General features: G+C 41.2%; 2 protein-coding genes and 1 pseudogene across 3 annotated transcripts in view; 2 read left to right on the top strand and 1 right to left on the bottom strand.

Moving 5' to 3' along the window:
- The window catches only part of DENND2C (DENN domain containing 2C), an 85,912-nt gene extending 82,887 nt beyond the window's left edge, over positions 1-3,025 (top strand). For both annotated transcript variants that reach the window (XM_055312261.1, XM_055312259.1), the window contains exon 19: positions 1,159-3,025. In XM_055312261.1, coding sequence (XP_055168236.1) covers positions 1,159-1,190 — 32 coding nt within the window. In that variant the 3' untranslated portion in view covers positions 1,191-3,025. The remainder of the gene's footprint in view (positions 1-1,158) is intronic.
- Positions 3,026-4,060: 1,035 nt separating this feature from the next.
- On the top strand, positions 4,061-17,477 carry BCAS2 (BCAS2 pre-mRNA processing factor). The gene is made up of 7 exons (XM_055312685.1): positions 4,061-4,301; positions 4,406-4,498; positions 7,226-7,296; positions 9,971-10,132; positions 14,748-14,798; positions 15,648-15,728; positions 17,156-17,477. Exons 1-7 carry the CDS (start codon positions 4,209-4,211, stop codon positions 17,280-17,282), a joined length of 678 nt encoding a protein of 225 aa, XP_055168660.1. The 5' UTR covers positions 4,061-4,208; the 3' UTR covers positions 17,283-17,477.
- A 3,277-nt stretch (positions 17,478-20,754) lies between these two features.
- On the bottom strand, positions 20,755-22,795 carry LOC129501216 (alcohol dehydrogenase class-3-like; annotated as a pseudogene).
- Between the last annotated feature and the right edge of the window lie 452 nt (positions 22,796-23,247).

Below are 23,247 nucleotides of genomic sequence, written 5' to 3'. Positions count from 1 at the left end.
GCGCCTGGGTGGCTCAGCTGGTTAAGTATTTGCCTTCGCCTCAGGTCATGATCCCAGGGTCCTGGGATCAAGCTCTGCATCAGGCTCCCTGTTTCTCCCTCTTCCTCTGCTTGCTGCTCCCCCTCCTTGTGCACATGAGCTCTGTCAAATAAATAAATAAAATCTTAAAAACAACACCTAATTTAGAGGGCACCCGAGGCAAAAGAGGATCTCCTACAAGACTAATTTTACACTTCAGAAAGAAACACAGGGGATCCCTGGGTGGCTCGGCGGTTTGACGCCTGCCTTTGGCCCAGGGCACAATCCTGGAGTCCCGGGATCAAGTCCCGCGTCGGGCTCCCTGCATGGAGCCTGCTTCTCCCTCCTCCTGTGTCTCTGCCTCTCTCTCTATTTCTATGTCTATCATAAATAAATGAATAAATATTTTTAAAAATTTTTAAAAAACGAAACAGATGTTTATGATTTTTCAATTATTATTAACTTTTTATTATCCTTTGTGATATTGGAGAACAGTGATGTGATAGGCCAAAACAATGAAGGACCTATATTCCATGGTGTTTATATTGGTCATTAAAATATGTACCCCCTGGTGACCAGACTTATCATAGGGTCATTTTGTAACGTATAAAGATACCAAACCACTATGATGTACACCTGAATCTAATAGGACATTGTCTGCCAATTATACTTCAATACAAAAGGAAAAATATGCCACTAATTAAAATTAGGCCTTGTCCTTAGCTAGCTGAGAGACCATGGACAAATTATGCCTTGGGCTGTTATTTCATCTTTATACCATGAGGTTAGATCAAATCAGTGGTGCTGAACTCTGACTACAATATTTTAATCTCTGGGGAATGTGAATGAAAATTTTCCCCACCCCAGGCTCAAGAAATCTCTAGGGATCAGGCCAACCAATTTTTAACTATAGTCAAGGTTGAAAACCACTGGATTAGGTGATGTCTGAGTTCTCTTCTACCTCTACAATTAGACACTTGGGGTTTGTTTGTTTGGTAGTTAAATCACATGCCAGCTTGAGATGGCAGCTTACTCCTGGGCCATTCTGAATGACTAAGTTGTTAATCCCTTGCCTCAAATTATGTACAATAAATAAAAAATAAACTAATGAGAGTTCACTCTACTTCTTTCTCCCTTTAGGAAGTAAAATGAAATTCCTGCAGAAGAAATGAAACCTTTGATTGACTGTCTCCATCCTAAATAGAACAGAAAGTGCCAAAGAAATACTTTTCCAAGAGTCAGGATGCCCTAAAGTAGCCTACAAAATCCTGGAAAGTTGAAATGGTTACAAAGTGGGCCAGGTTCTTGGAGGAGAATTCTCCTGTTGCTGCTGTAGTAATCACTAGAGGATTGTTGGGAGTAGTCTAGAACCAATGTTCTCATTACTCTGCCTCCAATTTTTTTTTCAGTGGCCTTTTCTATTTGATTCTTGGGCTCATTTTTTTGTGTTATGTGCCTATTAGTCTGTGAAGGCACTTGTCTTTTACTAGGGAAAGATTTGTTGTTCCATTTTTTAAAAAACAGCTCAAAGATGAGCATGATGCGAGAAACGTACTGGGGAAGCATGATAGAAGTGCAGAGTAGGCCCTGCACACATAATTCTCATCACTGAAATACCATGGCAGTTTTAAACCGATAGGCTCTTTGAGCTGAGCTAAGGAATATACACATCATGTATCTCCAGTTTTTATCTTTTAGTCTAATGTTCTGTCTGGGGGAATCTCACTTATGTGGAAGCCCTTATTTGTTAACACTGTTATTGAGTATCTTAAACAAGTAGACACCTTGCAGCTCCTCCTCCACATTGTGTGGCACTTGAGTAGCTTGTCAACATTAACTTTGTGGGATTATGGCTAGCAGGAAGATATCCTTTCAAGGGCATGAGAACTACCCCCCCCCTTTTCTTAATGTCCCCAAGGTGCCAAACATGGGGTACATGTATGTCCCATTATTCAGTCTTTAGGTCAACCTGAAATACTTGCACCTCTGTTTTACGAATGAGGCGACTGGACTCCAAAGAGGTTAAGTAACTTGCCCAAAGTCATACAACAGAGCCAGAAACTGAAGCCAGGATTATTCATTCACAAACGCAGAGGAAATTGGGTAGTTCTGCAGATGGAAATTTGAGCTGTGGGATTATAACTATTGAAAAGGTTTTCTTTTAAGCTGAAGTGTACCAGAGCCAATTTTCAGCTCTGATGATAAGGACTTCAAACTATAGGTGCCTATGTGAGACTCTTTAAGGTTCCCCTAGAATTGTTGGTCTTTTTGCCCTAATTAAATGGGACGCAGACTACGAACATTCCTGGGCACTCAACCACATAATCACCCCAACCCTTAATATCTAAAATACTAGTGACTAGAAGGAGGAACTTATCAGTGATGGTATAATTTTCACTGATAAATGTCATAGCAGATGTCCGTTTGTTCTCTTCAATTCCTGCTGATGGTTTTAACTGGCATAAAAATAATTATTTAGACTTAAAACCTTACAAGTTGTATTATGATACAGTTTATTGACTTGTACAGTATTTTCATTACAACCCATTCAGGTGTGCATGAATCAATCTGAAGCATACCCCATTTAAGACCGGTGCTGTGTGATTCTTACGACTCTAGAAAATGGAACTGAGCCTATGTCTTATTTAAAAAAAACAAAACAAAACAAAAAGTCTATTAAGCATCTTACCCCAGTAGGGCTCTTACCAGACATCTCTCTCCGTGTGCCACTCCAACCCTGAGGGAAGAATTCGTGACTGGGACTTGTTTATGCAACGAGGGTGGGAGGCATTACGGTGGTGAATCCTGCCGGTGCCTCTGTGAGGAGACCTTTGCTTCAGCGATGGGAGGCTTATTTTATCCCCGTGACCTGAAGCTGCTTCCTTTTCTTAGGTCTGTTTTATTTCTTGTAAAGTGTTGAGTTCCGGACTTACTTGTAAAAGAGTTGCTCAAGATTTGTATAAAGCGCCGTTTACAGATCTTTTAACGAATAAACACAAAAATTCCATGGGTCTCTTGGATAATTTCAAATAAAGTTACTTAAGATGTAAAGGTCGTCTACTTCGCTTAAACCGAGAGCACGTGTGTCTCATGAGCGGTTTCAGTGGTAGACTAAGCCGACTCCAACCGTGGGCCGCGCTTCCCGGCGGTCGGCCGGGTGTAGGCCGCTCTGCGGGCGGGGTGTGCAGCCCGGGTCCCTGCTCGGTCTCGGGCCGCAGCGGGGCGGGGGGGGGGGCGGGGGCCGGAGGCAATGACTGGCTCTTAGGTACGCCCCGACGGCGAAGGGGCCGCGGTTTGTCGGAGCTGAGTCGCTGGGCAGCTCACCTTAGAGGAAAAGATAGGCTCCTGTTGCTGCGCAGACCCTAAAGCTTCGCGATCTTCACGGGCGACTGGCGCCGACTTGCAGAATCTGTCAAGTAACTGCATTTACCCAAAGCAAGGGTTCTCGCGGAGCCGACACCTAAGGGGGGGGGGGGGGGAGTACAGCAAGTAGCGCAAGGAGAAGAGAAAACCCGCCACAAACAGAAAAGATAAGGGTTGTAGGTGGTAGGTCAGGGGAGTGGGAAACCAGCATCCTCTCCCCGCCAAGTCCCTGCAGCCAGTTTCCTCCAAAAGTTTTTTAAAGCTTTCCACTCCCAGATACCAGCCTCCTGCGGGGAACGAAAAGTCCCACTTCCCCTCCAAACTGCTCCCAGTCGGAGGCAAAAAGTGGGAGCACACTGGAGGGAAAGGAAATAGAGACGGTCTGCTGGTTCCGGGAACTCGCGACGTGACGTCACGTCCGACCAAAACAAAATGGCCGGGCACTGCCGAGCCGCTGGGCGGGCGCGCCTTCGGAAGTGACAGTTGAGGGATCCCTGGGTGGCGCAGCGGTTTACCGCCTTTGGCCCAGGGCGCGATCCTGGAGATCCGGGATCGAATCCCACGTCAGGCTCCCGGTGCATGGAGCCTGCTTCTCCCTCTGCCTGTGTCTCTCTGCCTCTCTCTCTCTCTCTCCTCTCCCTCTCTCTGTGTGTGTGACTATCATAAATCAATAAAAAATCAAAAAAAAAAAAAAAAGGAAGTGACAGTTGAGCATGCGCCAGAGCGCTGCGCAGGCGACGTGCAGAACCTCAGTGGCCAGCGCGGCGCAAGCGTAATGAAAGGGGCCCGAGTCTGCGCAGATACAGAAAACTCAGGCGCGGCTGAGAATGGCGGGCACAGGTTTAGTCGCCGGAGAGGTGGTGGTAGATGCGCTGCCGTATTTTGACCAAGGTTACGAAGCGCCGGGTGTGCGGGAAGCGGTGAGTTCGGGCCGTGTGGCGGACTCGGCGCTCTCGGGCCCTTAGTGCTGGAAGAAGCCCTTACGAGTCGCTGCCCCGACCCCGGCCCCTGTTCTCGTTTCTAGGCTGCGGCGCTGGTGGAGGAGGAAACCCGCAGATACCGACCCACCAAGAACTACCTGAGCTACTTGACAGCCCCGGATTACTCAGCTTTCGAAGTAAGTGTGGCGTCTTGAGGCCACCGTGTGAGCCAGGACCCTGCGAACCTTTGAGAGTCGTAGCCACGTAAAAGTGCATTTTAAGTTCTGGCTTTAACTATTGCTTGCTTAGCTAATAGTTACGCCACTAGATTTGTGTTATCGGTGCAGTGAAAACAGCTGGGTAAGCCCTCCCCGGCCTTCTTACTCTGGGTCGCCCTGGAAGCCTCTGGGGCTTCGCGAACTAACAATGCAAACATGAGTGTGCGCGCTTTTCAGAGGTAGGCTCCTTGCGTTAATTCTCAGAGGCATCGCCTCTACTAAGATCTACTCTAAAACAAGTGATAAGGAATTTTTAATATTTATAAGCCGAGGTTCCTGAGAACCACTGTAGGGCGGCCTTTGTGTCACGGCCTACACACTTACCGAATGTATGTGAATGACGGGAGTGACAGGCCACTTGTAAGTACGATGCTATTTAGATATTTAGCCTGGAAGTGCACCCAAGATGATACTTGGTGTGTAATCAGCTAAAGAAACGTGAAATATCATCTCCGAGTTAATAGATTCTGTTGGGCGTTTTAGTATATACGTGTTTGGGATTTTTTTTCCCCCAGTTATAGGTAACTATATATCTAATGAAAGAATTCTGTTATTAAAATACAGTATTTATATTGAAGTAACATGAAAAATCGGTTAAGTTTTAAATAGGCACTAAGGGATCATGGGCAAGATTTTCTTATGGGCAATGGACTGAGCTGGGTAGATACACAGCTCCTTGAAGTCGTCCTTAATGGCTGAAGAGTGCAAACCCAGTGTCCTCGCAAGGCTTCCCTCTGCTACAGGAATTCAAGGCCATAATCAGCTACGTTCCCACAGTTCAAAAATTTCTCCAGCCTGGAAGCCAGAGGAAGCCTCCACTAGATGAAAGCTCCATTGAGAGCGTGAAGAACGTATTCAGATTTGAACGTGGCATGTTTCTCAAAAACCTGAGCACTATAGTAGCCGAGTATTAACAAATGAAGAGGTCTAAAGAATTTGGCAAATATTTCACTTTGCATTTGTAGCAGTGCTCAGGAAGATATCATGAGGCCACTTTAATAAAGTCATAAGCAAAAGGAAATACACTACCTAATACTTTGTAAATCGGACAACCCTTTTTCATAAAACACCAATCACTCATCAAAATTAAAAAAGAAGTGATACATCGTTTTTCCCTGGTTTTCTAAATGTTCTAAATGTTACCCTGTTGTTATAGATGGTACCACGTTAAGAAGTAAGTATAGTAATGCTTTCTTACTAGATCGGCTTCCAAACATTTCAGATAACTGCGTTCAATCACAAACATTTAGATATTTAAACTAGTTTTCTTTTTAGCTCTCTTAAATACAGCATATGCCTCCTATCTTTATAATTAGTATGCTGATCATTTAACTTTTTCATAATAGGGATTAATAGTATATTGGGCTCACCATCTCAGTCCTGAAAATAGCCCTGTGAAGTACATAACTACATATTTATTATCCTAATGTTTTATTTTTTTTAAATTTTTTTATTATTATTTATTTATGATAGAGAGAGAGAGAGAGAGGCAGAAACACAGGCAGAGGGAGAAGCAGGCTCCATGCACCGGGAGCCCGACGTGGGATTCGATCCGGGTCTCCAGGATCGCGCCCTGGGCCAAAGGCAGGCGCTAAACCGCTGCGCCACCCAGGGATCCCTATCCTAATATTTTAAATGGGAAAACTGCAGCTTAGAGAAGCTGTTTTGCCCAAGACCTTAACCACTCCTCAAATTGCTTCTGAAATAGCTCTTCCATTAATTCATTTAACAACTATTTATGAAGGTCTGTTCTAGCCAGAAATTGGGGGACCATCTGAACTTTTTAGTCTAATTGTTAATGTAGTTGAAGCCTTCAAAAAAATTGAAATTACACAGGATAACTGAAATACTAATAACTGATGAATACTTAAACAGTGCTTTGCACTCAGGCCAGGAAATGTGCAAAACAGAAATGGAATAGGATATTGACCAAAACATTGGACCTCAAGAAGTAGAGCGCTACCGTATATTTTTAAATTTTTATCTTGTTCACCATGTATTTTTTTTAATCGTAAAATTGTTAGAGTAAGATAGAAGAACTGGTTTCTTTTACTCCTTCCCCATTTCTCATTCTTTGCAAAGAGTGAAGTGTGAAAACAGCGGCCAGGACCAAAAAGAAAGTATAGGTTTAGGCCCAAAGCCCTAAAGCAAATTACTTTATGTCCAAGTCCTCTCTTCCCTTCCCCCCACCCCCAGTGAATGGTTGGATCCGTGGTCCTCAGCACTGGCTTCACTCTGCAGTTAACTGATGAGTTAAAAACAAGTTATGATCATGTCCAGTCTCCACCTCAGAACAATTAAATGGGAATGAGGGAGAGGGTTAAGATGTGGTCAGGATTGAAATTGTTCTCAAAGCTTCTAGCTGATTTTTATTTGCTGCTAGGACTGAGAACCACTGATCTAGAATTAATCCTTTTCTCTGTGGGTCCTGAAGTATGTGTGTTCTGATCCTTGGGAGCATTGAACCCAGAGAAGACTTGGTGGGAAGGGAAATGATTTATTTTATTTTATTTTTGAATTTTTTGAAAATGATCCATTTTAATGGATAGCATAAAGAAATATTTAAGCAAGTTAGATTCATTATTTGGTGGGTATCAGTTGCAATTTGTTGATATGATTTTGGAAATACTTCTTTCTCCAAATTAGACTGACATAATGAGAAATGAATTTGAAAGACTGGCTGCTCGACAACCAATAGAATTACTCAGTATGAAACGGTAAGTTGTATTTCTGGTTTCCGCTGGACCCAAATCATTGCTTAATTTTAAGTTACTAGTAAAACTGCCACAGCTATATTGCTCTTAAAATGTTGAAAAGAAAAAAATCTTGTCTGGCTTTATGTTTATGTTTCTTCATGTAATAGTGGTTCCTATAATCCTTTGTTAGTGTTCAAATGTATTCTTTGCACCATCATTTAAAAAGGCAAAATAGGGGTGCCTGGATGGCTCAGTTGGTTAAGCATCCCACTCTTGATTTTGGCTCAGGTCATGATCTTGGGGCTGTGAGGTCAGTTCCCTGTGTAGGACTCCACACTGGGTGTGGTGCCTACTTAAGATTCTCCCTCTGCCCCTCTACCTCCACTCACATGAACCCATGCACGTGGGTGTGCTCTCTTTCTTTAAAAAAAAAAAAACACAAAATGTAAAATCCAACAACAGAGGAATGGTAAATTGTGTTGAAGTGCATGTTCTTAAGAATTTTCAAGGAGGAGTGCCTGGGTAGCACAGTTGGTGAGCATCCAAATCTTGGTTTTGGCTCAGGTCATGAGATCAAGTCCCGCAATGGACTCCACACTCAGCATGGAGTCGGCTTGGGATTCTCTCTCCCTCTACCCCCCCACCTGTGCTTGCTTGCTCCCTCTCTCTAAAATAAATCTTTTTTTTTTTATTTACGATAGTCTAAAATCTTAAAAAAAGAAAAAAAAAGACATTTTTAAGGAAATGTTCCTGATTAGATGTCTAGTTCTTCACTGATCACATGTCTGAGTGAAACCACGTTATGGTTTATAATGATCCCTGCTTCACTCTTGCCAAAGCAACATTAGTGAACACGGAGTGCTCACATAGTCTGACGTTGGTTCCACTGTCTTCTGTCCTGTGTCACTTTACTACAAAACTGCTTCTCTCTGAGGAACAAATATGCAAATATCCTTTATTTTCTCTAAAATGGAGAATTGGATTGCTTTACGACTGAGATCCTTTCAATTTTAAGATAACTATGGAATTATGAGAAGCACTACGTAATCTGTCAGAGCAGAGTCCTTTGAGAGAGGGCCACATGCACAGCAGGTCTGTCCTCTCAGCAAATGAGTAGGTTAGAAGAGGGATTTGAGTTTGTAGAACCAGAGTATCATATTTCTTCTCTTGGGCTCCATTTCCTGTCTAGCCTAAGTGATAAAAGCAGGAGAAGATCCAGGATTCCTCAGTTCTTCCATTTCTGGGCGCTTCTGCTCTATAGATAATCATGACAGTACCTCCTTTATGGCACTGTGTCTCAAAGCAGAAGTAATGACTCACTAAGCAATGGATTATGAAGGAAACTTAGCAGGTTGTCACAGCACTTTTCTAAGGAAATAGAATAGAAAATACCAGAATATACTGCATGTAAAGGTGAGTACTGTTTTGTGAAACTTTTGTTGAAGTATATGTATTTTGTGTACTGGATCACAAATATTTCTTACTGTGGGTTATAATCAGAAGTTTGAAAACTGCCACATTTATTGCATATGTGTAAAGTTTTTTGTTTTTGAAAAAGAAGGGGCAAGAGAATTTAAGTAGGCTCCATGCTCAGTATGGAAGCTGATACAGGGGGTCAAGGAATTGATCTCACAACACTGACTTGAGCACAAATCAAGAGTTAGAATGCTTAACCCACTGAGCTACCCAAGTGCCCCTGGTTTATCACTTTTTTTTTTTAAGTTTTTATTTTCTTATTTGACAGAGTGAGAGAGCACAAGCAGTAGGAGAGGGAGAAGCAGGCTCCCAGCTGAGCAGGGACCCCAGTGTGGGGCTCTACCCCAGGGCCCTGGGATCATGACCTGAGCTGTATGCAGACACTCAACCAACTGAGCCACCAGGCACCCCCGTTTATCACTTCTTGATCCCAGTTGCATACCCCTCAGTTTTTCATAGGAATAACTTGGAGTTTTTACAATTATCTAGTCAAAATATTAAAATGGAAATTAAAACTAAGTTTGTAGTAACTCATCAGTAATGAGCTGAGGTTTATGAAGAGTGTACTTACTGGCTGTTGAAGGACTGTGTAGTGTGAAGAGAGAGAGTAGAATGAAGTCCAAATGCAAAGAATTACTATATTCCTTACCGTTGTTTTGTCTAGAGTGGCCTGGGTGTATGGATGGGAAGCTGGCTGAATATAGGTGTGTTTTACAAAAATGATAGCATAGGTTTTTTTGTATCCTATAATATACTCCAGTTGATTGTGTTCACATTGAAATAAACAGTTTTTTGGTACTGTGTAGAATGACGTTAAATCTTACCTGTAGGGCAGCCCTGGTGGCGCAGCGGTTTGGTGCCGCCTGCAGCCTGGGGTGTGATCCTGGAGACCCGGGATCGAGTCCCACATCAGGCTCCTTGCATGGAGCCTGCTTCTCCCTCTGCCTGTGTCTCTGCCCCCCCCCCTCTGTGTGTGTGTGTGTGTGTGTGTGTGTGTGTGTGTGTCTCTCTCATGAATAAATAAATAAAATCTTTAAAAAAAAATCATACCTGTAATGAGTTGTTTCTTAGGAGGATAAATAGGTTCTTATTATTGCACAATCTGATCTTTAATCTTCCATGGATTTTACATTGTGCATAGACCTGTGAGACCTTCTGTTGGAAGGAAGGAAAGATTTAGGGAAATATATGGTTTCATTTTATTTTTGTTTAATTTCAGATATGAACTTCCAGCCCCTTCCTCGGGTCAGAAAAATGACATTACTGCATGGCAAGAATGTGTAAATAATTCTATGGCCCAGTTAGAGCATCAGGCAGTTCGAATTGAGAATCTGGAACTAATGTCACAGCATGGATGCAATGCCTGGAAAGTATATAATGAGTAAGAAGCTTTGGTCTTTTTTTAAATACAGGAATGGGGCTTGGGTGGCTCAGTCAGTTGAGTGTCTGACTCTTGGTTTCAGCTCAGGTCACGATCTCAGAGTCATGGGATCAAACTCCATGTCAGGCTCCATGCTCAGCAGAGTGTCTGCTTGAAGATTCTCTCTCTCTTTCCCTCTGCCCCTCCCCCTGCTCACTCTCCCAAATTAATAAATCTTTTTTTAAAAAACGGGAAGTGAAATAAAAATAGTATAGTGAACTTTAATGTGGGATCATGTCCTAGAACTATTAAAACCCATATGAAAAGCCATTGCTTTGAGACCCACTGCCAAGAGTATGGAGGGGACTTAAACCTAGCTATATTTATTGTATCACATTGTAATTAAATGAGTTCTGAGGTCTGAGTGACAAATTACTACATGGTGTAATGTAATCCTTAACGTGGGGGATTGCTCATACATTCGATTCTCATTAATTACATGTTATGGCCACTTTATAGTGACCTTGAATACTGAATTAGCCAATACTGTACCATTTTTCCTGGGAGAAATAATATATGTGCATATATATATATATATATATATATATATATATATACATCTCATATAGACTTCAGCCTTAAATCCTAAAAACAACTCATTCGGGCAGATTCTGTTTTCTTTCATAAAAAATAAAGCAAAGTTTAGAAGTGTTAAGTAATTTGGCAAAGTTGGAAATTAAACTCCATCCTTTGGTCATCTCTGTATGGGAGCTGAAACAGTAAGTCAGAGTGCCTCCTTGCTCCACTTCAGTTGAGAATCTACACGTCCAGCAACTCAAATTTTGTGCTGCTCCTAGCATGCTGTTAATGATCCCAAAACACTGAGTATTGATTCTGGGGTTGCAGATAAATTTGAGTGAGGAAGTAAGTTCACAAGTACAGAATCTGCAAATAATGAGAATCGGCTATAAGTAGAAAATTAACATGGGAAGCAAGGTGCCCACACAAGCCACCGAGCTCTTTCTACTCCACGTAACTAGCTTTAGCTTTAGGTTTTGTTATCTACCTAGGGCTCGATTTTCTTATTTGGAAAATTTGATGGTTAGATGATCTCTGTGATGCTTTTGAGTCCTAAAATCCCCTGAGTCTCTATTAACACTTAATAGTTTAAGGAGTTTAACAATTTAAGGAGAAAAAGCCGTTGAACCTCATGATACTGCATCAAACTATTTGCTAGAGTATGTTTCCTGGAATAATAAAGCAAAATCACAAAGTGATAAGTACCTTTTCTCAATTTTTCAGAATTATGTTTTAAATTTCTTTGGCCATATAAGGATTCAGTGGGCAAAATCCAGAATTTGGGAACCTATAGAACAAATAGTTCTGTTTTTTTGTGAATATGTTGCAGGGGAGATATAGGAAAAATGGGATTGGGATGATTAAGAAACAGGTCAATCAAAAAAAAAAAAACGTATATTTCACAAAGAGGAAAAATGTGATCTTTGTCCTCAAGAAGCGTTATCTAGTAGAGAAAAGATATTCTATGCCACATAACCAGTAGTCCATTTTTAGCAGTATGGAGGTACAAGCTATATTGTGTACTGTGCTCTATAAATTACAGAAATGCACAGAAGAAACATTAAGAGTTAAGGTCACTTAAAAATGATGAGATTTGGAGGCGCCTGAGTGGCTCAGTTGGTTAAATGTTCAGCTCTTAATTTCAGCTCAGGTCATGATCTCAGGGCTGTGAGATCTAGTCCTTTGTCAGGTTCCTTGCTCATCAGGGAGTCTACTTCAGATTCTTTCTCTCCCTCTTCCTCTGCCCTTCTCCCCCACCCCCATGTACATTCTCTCTCTCTCTTTCTCAAATAATTTTTTTTAAATGATAAGATTTGGACATTTAGAAGAGAACAACACAAGAAGGAAGGAGAACATAGATAGGTGCAGGGAAAAATATATTGCATTGAAGAAAACATGCTTTCAACTTGCCTAGAAACCTTTAATAATTTCCCATTTGTTGCAAGGTACAGTCCAGACTATTTAACATGTTGTTCAAGTCAGAAGGGTGTATCTCAATGATAGATTTTTCACTCCAGCCAAAGGAATCCTCTCTCTCGTAATTATCATAACTTTGCCTCTGTGCCTTTACTCGTGTCTCACTTCCTCCTGGAATGCCTTTACCTGGTCTACCCAAATTCAGTTTATTCAAGGCTCTCAATCCACTTTTTTGTCTTCCCATCCTATTAAAGTAAGTTTTCTTTCTTTATGAAAGGATTCTAAGGCATAGACCATGCTGGGGAGAAAGCTTTTAGCTCTAAGTAGGTCTTGGGTCGTGACTGCTAAAGAAGAAATATTTCATTAACGAGGAGATAATTATGTACTTGAAATTAAAGGGAAAACTTTGAAGTCAGCCCTCAATTTTATGGATAAGCAGGGTTAGCCTCATTGATGTCAAGTGACTCATTCAAGGACAGGGCTGGGACTAGAACCCAAGTCTTGTGACTTGTGATACAGTGCCGTAAGTTTTAACAGAAATATTTCAGAGTACTTGAGAGATATGTATATGGGCATACTTCGTTTCATTACACTTTGCTGTATTGCATTTTTTACAAATTGAAAGTTTCTGACAACCTTCAAGCCTCAGCAAGTCTGTGGCACAGTTTTCCAGTAGCATTTGGCCACTTCCTATCTTGGTATCACAGTTTAGTAATTCTCTCAGTATTTCAAACTTTTCCATTATATATATATTTTTAAAGATTTTGTTTATTCATTGAGAGAGAGACACACACACGCAGAGACACAGGCAGAGGGAGAAGCAGGTTCCATGCAGGGAGCCTGATGTGGGACTCGATCCCGGGACTCTAGGATCATGCCCTGGGCGGAAGGCAGGCACTAAACTTCTGAGCCACCCATGGATCACCTCCATTATATTTCTTGAATTGAGCTGTGGTTGGTGATTACGACTCACTGAAAACTCAGAATAGTGGTTAGCAATTTCTAGTAATAAAGTATTTTTTAATAAAGGCAAGTACGGGGATTCCTGGGTGGCTTAGCGGTTTAGTCCCTGCCTTCGGCCCAGGGCATGATCCTGGAGTCCCAGGATCGAGTCCCACATCAGGCTCCCTGCATGGAACCTGCTTCTTTCTCCCTCTGCCTGTGTCTCTGCGTGTCTCTCTCTCTCTGTGTCTCTCATGAATAAATAAATAAAATCTTAAAAAAAAAAAAAAAAAAGACAAGTATATATATATATTTTTTTACACATAATGCTATTACACATTTAATAGACTAAAACATAACTTATATGCATAGGGGAACAAATTCATTTAGTTTGGTTTATTGCTATACTTTATTGCAGTGGTCTGGAACTGAACCTGCAATATCTCTGAGGTATGCTTGTACTTATGGAGGATGAAAGAAAGGAGAAGACAACAAATACACTGAGCTTTCAGGAAGAGATCATTCAAGGGGAAGCTTCCTGTTAAAGGTCAGAGGTCAGGACTTAGAGTGCCAAGCTTGAATTGTCCTCAGGAGCACAGAGTGATCATTGAGATCAAGGAAAGGGGAATGAGCTGTAGATAAGCCTGGAGAGCATAGGTGTTTGAAGACTGAATCTTGAGAGAATTGCAGTTAGAAAAAAATCAGGCAAATAATTTAGGAGAAAAGCAGGATATTTGAGTCACAAAAGCCAGGAAACAATATTGGATCTAGAGCAAGAGAATAATAGGGTCTATGTGGTTGAAATGGACCCTAAAGGCAATTCTGTACTGCCGTAAGAGGAAATTGATATAGTTGTGTGAATTACATCTCAGTAAAGCTGTTATTTAAGGGAGGGGAGGTGACCTCTACCCTTGAATTGCATGACAGTAATCACATGACACTGTATTGCTCAGCTTTTCCCCTGTGCCAGCAAGAGCCAACTTGTACTGGAATCACGATTTCCCCTTCCATTTTTCTCTTCTCTCTCTAGTTAGCAATAGACAGGGGAGAAGGCAGGATAAATGGAAGTACAGAAATATGGAGATAATAAGGGTTCGAATGAATACACTCATGAGTTATTTTCCATGTTCTCCATGAAAAGAAGTAATGACAATTTAAGAAGTAACCTAAGTATAGGAAATCAGTGTCCGTAAACTGGTTGGACTCGAGAGGTTAAAAGAGCTAAACTGGGGGGCAGCCCTGGTGGCGCAGCAGTTTAGCACTGCCTGCAGCCCCGGGTGTGATCCTGGAGTCTCGGGATCGAGTCCCACGTCGGGCTGCCTGCCCATGTCTCTCTCTCTCTCTCTCTCTCTCTCTCTCTCTCTCTCTCAGTAAATAAATAAATAAATCTTTAAAAAAAAAAAAAAGAAAAAGAGCTAAACTGGAATTCAGCTCTGACATTCACCTAGGTTACCTTGACCAAGTTACTTAAATCTTTCTAAGCTTGTAATGTCCTCACATGTGAAATAGGGATAATCATACCTACTCAAAGAATTTTTAGGAGAATTAAATTAGATAATATAGAGTGTCCAACATGGTGTTTGGCACAGAGCTCAATAGCAGAAGAACTTGAACTTGAATCGACTAGATGGTTCGCTTCTAGTTGGTATTATTAAATTTTAATGTATATTAATCTTATTTTCCCCTTTTCCTTCCTTAGAAATCTAGTTCACATGATTGAACATGCACAGAAAGAGCTCCAGAAGTTAAGGTAAGTTGTTTTTTTTCCTCTTATTTTTTAAGTATTTGATACACCCAGTGTCAGGCTCAAACTCACAACCCTGAGATTAAGAGTCATGTGTTCTTCTGACTGAGCCAGCCAGGTGCCCCTATATTCCTCTTATTTTAGAGTAAAGTTTAGGTGAACCCTCAATAAACAGAATGAGGAGAAAAAGGAACCAAAGAACTGTAGTCATATGAGAGTAATACTTGATGATCCGCTGTGTCTAGTATCTGCTCTTGGGTTTGCCAAACTGGAATGGCAGAGAACTAGACTTAACATCTGAAAGCATCTCTAGCAGGTCATTTGCAATTTACAAATCTGCAGGCATTGAAAAGCCACTTTTAGGAGAAAATGTTGCAGAACAACATGTATAATCTGATTTAGGTTAAAAAAAATTTTCATCTTAAATTGCCTGACTGACTCATTCATTCAGTAGAGCATAACTCCTGATCTCGGGTTGTGAGCTTGAGCCCTACACAGGGCGTAGAGATTACTTAAAAAAAAATTTAACCTCTACTTGTACATATACATAAAGGAAAGAATTTGGGGACACACCCACCAAAAACTGAATAGTAAGAAGGAAAAGCACATGGGAGGAGGGACTTCTGCTTTTTAATCTCTGTGTGCATGTTATGTGAGTTTAATTTTTCATGGTGAGCATGTTTTATGAAATTCGTAATTGAAAATAGAAAAAAGTTAATTCCTGGAATTAATAATCCATTACTGTATACATCTGTTCTCAGGGGATTAAAGATGTGTTTCACTGATTATAGGTTTTTCTGTTGATTTTAGTCTTACGTTAAAATTTAGGTGGGTTGTATGAATAATGTTTTACAGGAAACATATTCAAGATCTAAACTGGCAGCGAAAGAACATGCAGCTCACAGCTGGATCTAAATTAAGGGAAATGGAGTCCACGTGAGTATCTTTACTTCCATCATCTTTTAAATCATTTAGCACATTTTAAGATCAGGATTTAACTATGATTCAACAGTATTCAAATGGAATGCCACAAGTGTGAAAGAAATGCTCTTTTATGAATTCTGCTCTTTACTGCCTCTGCCTATTTCTGATGTGTGGGCTTGGAAGGCAATGAGAGGGACAGAACCACTGTTCCTTGATTCTGGTCTCAGTGTTTCAGTTCAGTATTTCTGCTCTGAATAGGATTCTACTTATACTCTCCTTTTAAAAGGAAAAAAAATTAATCTGTTTTTTTTTTAATTCATGAGGGAGGAAGATTTCATACTTCGATAATTTGTCTCTGAGGTTTTTTCCTATTTATATACTTTACTTTTAAAATATTCTTCATATACATAAATAAGTTAATATGAATCCTTATAATCATGAATTTTATATCATTTCTCTTTTTTACTTTGTTATTTCCCTTCCTCTATCCCATGATTTTCCTTGTTCCACCTTCACCTCCATGATTCCATGTTATCAATCTATTCATCTTTTCACATTTTTCTTCAAGCTACTATAATCTCCCAAATATACATGTGTGTTTCTTTACATTTGTCCTACTAGAGATTTTTTTCTGGGGAAGGGGAAGGCTGCTTGATCTGTAGAATTTTCTCTTGTTCTAGAAATTTCTCTACCATTTTTAACTACTGACTCTGCCCTATTTTTTCTTCTATCACCTTGTCCTATCCAACTATTTCTAATTTGGTTTTTAAAGGATTTTTTTGTTGTTGTTTTGAAATAATTGTAGATTCACAGTTGTAAGAGATAATATAGTTAGAATTTTTTTTAAGATTTTATTTATATTAGGGGATCCCTGGATGGCTCAGCGGTTTGGCGCCTGCCTTTGGCCCAGGGCGCAATCCTGGATGGAGTCCCGGGATCGAGTCCCATGTCGGGCTCCCTGCATGGAGCCTGCTTCTCCTTCTGCCTGTGTCTCTGCCTCTCTCTCTCTCTCTCTCTCTCTCTCTCTCTCTATGTCTATCATGAATAAATAATAAAATATTAAAAAAAAAGATTTTATTTATTTTAGAGAAAGTCCAAGTGGGGAGAAGGTCAGAGGGGAAGGGAGAGAATCTCAAGCTGACTCAGCATGTAGCCTGGTGTGGGGCTCGATCTAATGACCCCAAGATCATGACCTGACTCAAAACCAGACTCTTAACTGATTGAGCCACCCAGGCATCCCGTACCGCTTAAATATTATGTACCCTTTACCCACTTTCCCCCAATTCTGCCTGTTTTTTTTAAACGGAAAGTTAGAAGTGAAGGTTCACATTATGACCCTGAGTGAAAACATATATATGGTAAAATCTTCTAAGAGAAATTTTATATTGAGTAATTTTTCCTTTTTTTTTTTTTTTTTTTTTTTTTTTTTACTTTTCTAGTTGGGTATCCCTGGTCAGTAAAAATTATGAGATTGAAAGGACTATTGTGCAATTAGAAAATGAAATATTTCAAATGAAGCAGCAACATGGCGAGGCAAACAAGGAAAACATCCGGCAAGACTTCTAACGGGAAAGACTTCTAACAGACAGATGAATTCGGTGGGAAGCAAGGAAGGCAAGCTGGGCTTTCACAGATTAGGCATCTCAACTGTAAGGGAGAACAGCATCTTAGGGGAACCAGATGTTAAATGGTTAAATGTTTATTGTAGAGTGTGGACTGTTAGATTTGTGCATTTTAGCAAAATAAAAACTTTAAGCTTGGTGGGTTGGGTTTTGTGTGTGTGTGTGTTTTTCCATTTTAAAAACACCTAGGTGGGCAGCCCTGGTGGCGCAGCAGTTTGGCGCTGCCTGCGGCCTGGGGTGTGATCCTGGAGACCGGCGGATCGAGTCCCATATCGGGCTCCCTGCATGGAGCCTGCTTCTCCCTCTCCCTCTGTGTCTCTGCCTCTCTCTCTGTCTATGAATAAATAAAATCTTTAAAAAAAATAAAATAAAAAAATAAAAACACCTAGGCTTTCAAAATAAGTATGATAGAATAATATTATAGAATTTATTTTGAACCACTGGAACATATTTTGTATCTAAGAGATCTTTATTGAAACTTTTTAACATGTAGAAGAATTTGAAAACTTTTGGTTTTTATATTTTCAAATAAAGAGGTAGTTCTAAACAAAATTTTCATTACGAAGCAAGTCTTCCACAATATGATGGCTCCACCATCATCGTCGTCGTCATCATCATCATCATTGTAGGTAACAGTTTGAAAACGCTGCTTTTTATGTGCTGAGCCCTCTTCTAAACACTTTAGGTGAATGAACTACTAGGAATAAAAAAATAATTTGATCCTCCCAAAAAGGAGGTAGGTCCTGTTGTTCCCATACACAGACTTGTAGTGGGTGCCAATGAAGCAACTTATTGGGAGTTGTATAGCTAGAAAGTCATCCAGGTGTTCAGTCGTGTAGCGCCAGAGTTGTGTTTTAACCCTCTGCCTATAAGGAATTAACAAGGATAAAAGATTACTGCCCGATTCAGAAAAAATATTTTCAGTCTCCTGTAATCTTTGTGCTCTCACTGCTCTTTGGGTTCCAGGTTTTCCTTATCCCAAGTCTAGCTGTCATGCAGAGTTAAGTTTATGATTATGAAATAAAAAACAACAATAAAGCCCATGATTATAGGAGGGAGGAAGATGGAGTGTTAAAACAGTGTTACTCCAAGTTTTTCTTAATGGAGGAGAGAGAGTACCCCCTTGGGAGCACAGGGTTGTTGGTTTAAAGTCATAACTTGCTGTGAGCACCAAATATTGCAATCTTTTATTTCTTATTTTATGTAAGTAAACTACATCCAACATGAGGCTCAGACTCACAACCCCAAGATCAAGAATCGCATGCTTTTCTCACTGAGCCAGCCAGGCACCCCTGCAATCTTTTAACTTTTCTTTTTTGGTAAAGATTTTATTTATTCATGAGACAAAGAGGCAGAGACCTGGGCAGAGGAAGAAGCAGACTCCCTACAGGGAGCCCAATGTAGGACTCGATCCCAGGACCCCAGGAACATGCCCTGGGCTAAAGGCAGATGCTCAACCGCTGAGCCACACAGGCGTCCCTTAACTTTTTTTTTATAGTAGTATTGCCCCATGGGAGCATTCATTCCACTATTGCCTAATCCAATTTGCTGTACCTTCTACACAGCCTCTAGAAATTGTATCTTCTGTTGTTCCCTGCTTGCCTGAGAGGGGAAACTTCAGGTAATCGCTGTGCCTTGCCACACTACTCTTCCCAGTGATACTCCCTCAAATCCTCCTCTGCCTTTTGCCATTTTGCTAGTAAATCCCAGTCTGGTGTAGTGACCAGGCTGCGGGGCTTGCATGTTTCCTTGGCCAAGGTGAACTTGGAGTGCCTGGTTCAGAGAGCATTACTCCACAGAAAGCAGCAGCTCTCGTCAATGGCAAATCACTAAATTAAGATTGAGAGCGCTCATTCTTTAGACTGATCGTACTCGTAAAATTTGTCCCATTAGTTGAGATTCCTATCTTGTTCATAAATAACTATGTAGAGCTTGAGGATGATGCCAACAAAGCCAAGAAAACAAGTCTGCAGGACATTGGATAAACTGCAGCAACCTAACTAGCCCCAGCACTAGGTTGACCTGTGAGCCAAGACTGCCTGTTTTGCAAGTCGATTTCAGTTGGATTTTCTGTCACATCATAAACCATCCTAACTTATGGCCCTCAAGATAAATAACCAGGTATTTTATTCCTGAAAATATATAACATATGCAGCAAAACACCTGATTTTTGCAATGTTTATCTCACAGCATACAATGTAGATTGTGGTCTCCTGTTGTGAGCCTATAAGGGAAAATATTGAACAGAGATAAGCGTGAAATAGTTACCCTGCTCTATCAAATTTAAGAGAAATTGAGCTTTCTAGCCCATATGAAAGAAATCTTTCAGCTACCATCAAGTTCACTGGCATGTTTATAAGTTCTCTTAAATATTTTAATCTCCAGGGTGTCTGGCTGGCTTAGTCAGTAGAGCATGTGACTCTTGATCTCAAGGTTCTGCAGTTGTGCCCAATGTTAGGTGTAGAACTAACCTAAGTTTTTAGAACTTAAAAAAATAAAATATTTAGGGTTGCCTGGGTGGCTCAGTAAGGCGCCTGTCTTCGGCTTGAGTCCTGATTCCAGGGTCCTGGGATCCGACCCCATTTCAGGCTCTGCACAGTAGGAATTCTGCTTCTCCCTCTCCCTCTGTCTGCAGGTCCCCCCTGCTTGTGCTCTCTCTTGCTCTCTGTCAAATAAGTCATTTATTTATTTACTTTTAATATTTAATTAATTTATTCATGGGAGACAGAGCCAGAGACAGGCAGATTGAGAAGCAGGCCCTTCACAGGGAGCCTGATGGAGGACTTGATCCTAGGACCCCAGGATCATGATCTGAGCCAAAGGCACACACTCAACCACTGAGCCACCCAGGTGTCCCCAAATCTTTTAAAATAAAAATAAAATGTTGAGAAGGTATATTTTAATCTCATTACCCTTAGTCTTAAAAATTGTTTTAAATTTTTGTAAAAAATCCGTACTTCCTTTACTCCTCCACCCTCTTCTCCATTTTTACTATTCTATTCCAATCCAGTATGATGCCACCCCAAACTTAGTGGTATAAAACAATAACAAGCATTTATGTTCTCTTTCACAGTTCTGGGGATTTACCTGGCTCAGGTAGAGTGTATGATCAGAAACCCAGAACTCCGGGAATCTCTGGGTTACTTCTTTCTACTGTTGTTTCTCTGGCATAGAGACTTCAGGGTAACCAGACTTCTTCCATGACAGCCCAGGACTCCAAAAGCCTATATCAGGGAGTCTAGCATAAGCTGTATTACCTTCTATGACTTGGCCCCAGAAGTCACACTTAACTTCTGATGTTCTGTATTGTTAGAAGCAAGTCAGTCCATGAGGCCAGCCCATATTCAAGGGAGAGGAATTAGATTCCACGTCAGTTGGGGATAGTGTTTAAGAATTTGTGGACATACTTGGTTTTTCTAAACTTAGGTTTTAATATCCCTCCCACTCCCTTTCCAGTGATTCACCCCTAAAGTCATTAGATGAGGCTGAACAAAATAAGCATCCACATAGAAGATGGGCCTAAATCCATTCTGGCTGCTGTCCTTAGAGGAAGAAACACACATACACACATGGAAGGCATTGTGAAGACACCAAGAGAAGACCACATAAAGACAGATTGTGTGAGAAGTCTACATGCCAAGGAATGCCAAGGATTGCTGGCAACCACGAGAAGCTGGGAGGGAAGCATGGAATGGATTCTTCCTAAAACCTTCAGAAAGAACATGGCCATGCTGACGCCTTGACTTCAGACTTCAGGCTCCAGAACTGGGAGACAGTAAATTTCTGTTGTTCTGACAGCCATGCTGTGTGTGGTATGTAGGTTGCTAGAGCAGCCCTAAGAAACTAAAACAGATACATCATGAGAAAGTTGAGAGCCACAGTTCTGCAAAGGATTATGTGAATGGCTATACATTGAGCCTGTTCTCCATCCTTCCATCCCTTGCTCTCTGCCCTTTCTCAGCAGGAAATTAGGGAGTCTTTGGAGAAACTTTGGAAGTTGGAAAGTCTTTGGACCCCAAGAGAAAAAAAACCTAGAAGTTGTTCAAATTGACAGTTTTTCAACAAATGACCAGCCAAGTCACTTAGCAGTGAGGCTCAACGACCGCAAACCCTCGCACTCCAGCACACAGAGCTTCTAATCCGTGTTTTATTTCCCCACTATTTTTTTGCAGAAATTATTTTTATTACATTAAAGTATTCCTTAATGACCTCTCAATTATTCACATGAAGGAAGTTCAGAAAGCAGATTTATGACTGTATGAGCCATGTCTTTGGAGATTTATTAATTTTCTACAAAATATTATTCCCTAGAGTAGGTTACTCTAGAAGTGGTAGTAGATGAGGTCTAAGAGGCTGTGGACTTGGGAGAGCTTATCCCTGCTTATCCGGCTGTCCAGTTGGACCACAAGACTTAGGGACGAGGACGGACATGTTTTCTCTGTTGAATTTAAAGTTTTAAAATGGTTTGCGTGCACTTTCCTGCATGCATCAGTTCAAAGGCTTCATTTGAGAGGACATGAGAAGGCAGATTGTGAGGCACAAATTCATCAACTTGAATCTTTTGGACATGTATTCGGACACCAACTTTTGGACACTTTCCACACTCTTGCATTCTCCAAAGGCAGTGCCTTTCCGCCTGTGGCGTTTTACCAGCTGAAACGGGCGAGTGGCGATTTCTTCACCTGAAGCAGCTACACCAACTACCACGCTGATGCCCCAGCCTTTGTGGCAGGCCACTGGTGCTGCTCTCATGACCATCAGGTTACCAGTACGCTCAGAGGACTAGTCTACTTCCTCGTCCAGTGAGCACTTCCTCTTTGGGTTTACTGAAGTCCTGGGGTTAATCCATTCAGAGACTCCAAACTTCTTAACCCTTGAGAATTTATCAGTGTCCAGACCCATGATCTGGGATGCACCAGTCACCTTACAGCCCATGATAGCTGCCAACCCAACTCCACCTAGGCTAAAGGTGGCACAAGGAAAGCCAGGCTCTGCCCTGGCAGTGGTCACACCAGCACCGTAACCAGTCGAAATGCCACAACCCAGAAGGCAGACTTTATCCAAAAGTGCTAAAGGATCAATTTTAGCAACAGAGATATGAGCTATGACTGGATATTCAGAAAATGTGCTGGTTCCCATGTAATGTAGAGTTGTCTTTCTTTGCAAGTAAATCTGCTAGTACCATCTGGCATTAATCCTTTCTCCTGAGTAACTCTTATATTCTGGCAAGGATTTGTTTTAGGGTTTAGATAAAACTTATGTTCTCCACACTGGGAGATGTAAAACGGGATGACAGTATCAACTGCCTTCAGCATAGCATAGTATTGGTCCTTTGCCAATACTTTCCATGATTCTAGCACCTTCGTGTCCCAAGATCACTGGAAAACTCCCTTCAGGATCAGCCCCACTCAGGGTATAGGCATCAGTGTGGCCAACTGTAGCAGTAATAATCTTAATTCAAATCCTCAAGATGATGCCAGTGGCCTATTCTCAATAATGTTTATATAAACAAAGAATGTGGGGATCCCTGGGTGGCTCAGCGGTTTGGCACCTGCCTTTAGGCCAGGGCGTGATCCTGGAGTCCTGGGATTAAGTCCCACATCGGGCTCCCTGCATGGAGCCTGCTTCTCCCTCTGCCTGTGCCTCTGCCTGCCTCTCTCTCTCTCTCTCTCTCTCTCTCTGTCTCTCATGAATAAAATCTTAAAAAAAAATGTGAAGACATTTCCTATAGAAGAAGAGAATACAGAAACAACTTTGAAAAAAAATCTAGAATCAATGTATCTTCAGGCTTCTCAAAATTAACTCTGGAAGCTAGAAAAGACAAGCAGTGCCTTCGGAATTCTTTTTTTTTTTTTTTTTAAGATTTTATTTATTCATGAGACAGAGAGAGAGAGGCAGAGACAGGCAGA

This window comes from Nyctereutes procyonoides, unplaced genomic scaffold (assembly GCF_905146905.1).
Source record: "Nyctereutes procyonoides isolate TBG_1078 unplaced genomic scaffold, NYPRO_anot_genome, whole genome shotgun sequence".
Classification (NCBI taxonomy): Eukaryota; Metazoa; Chordata; class Mammalia; order Carnivora; family Canidae; genus Nyctereutes; species Nyctereutes procyonoides.
This window is presented reverse-complemented; position numbering and strand designations above follow the sequence as displayed.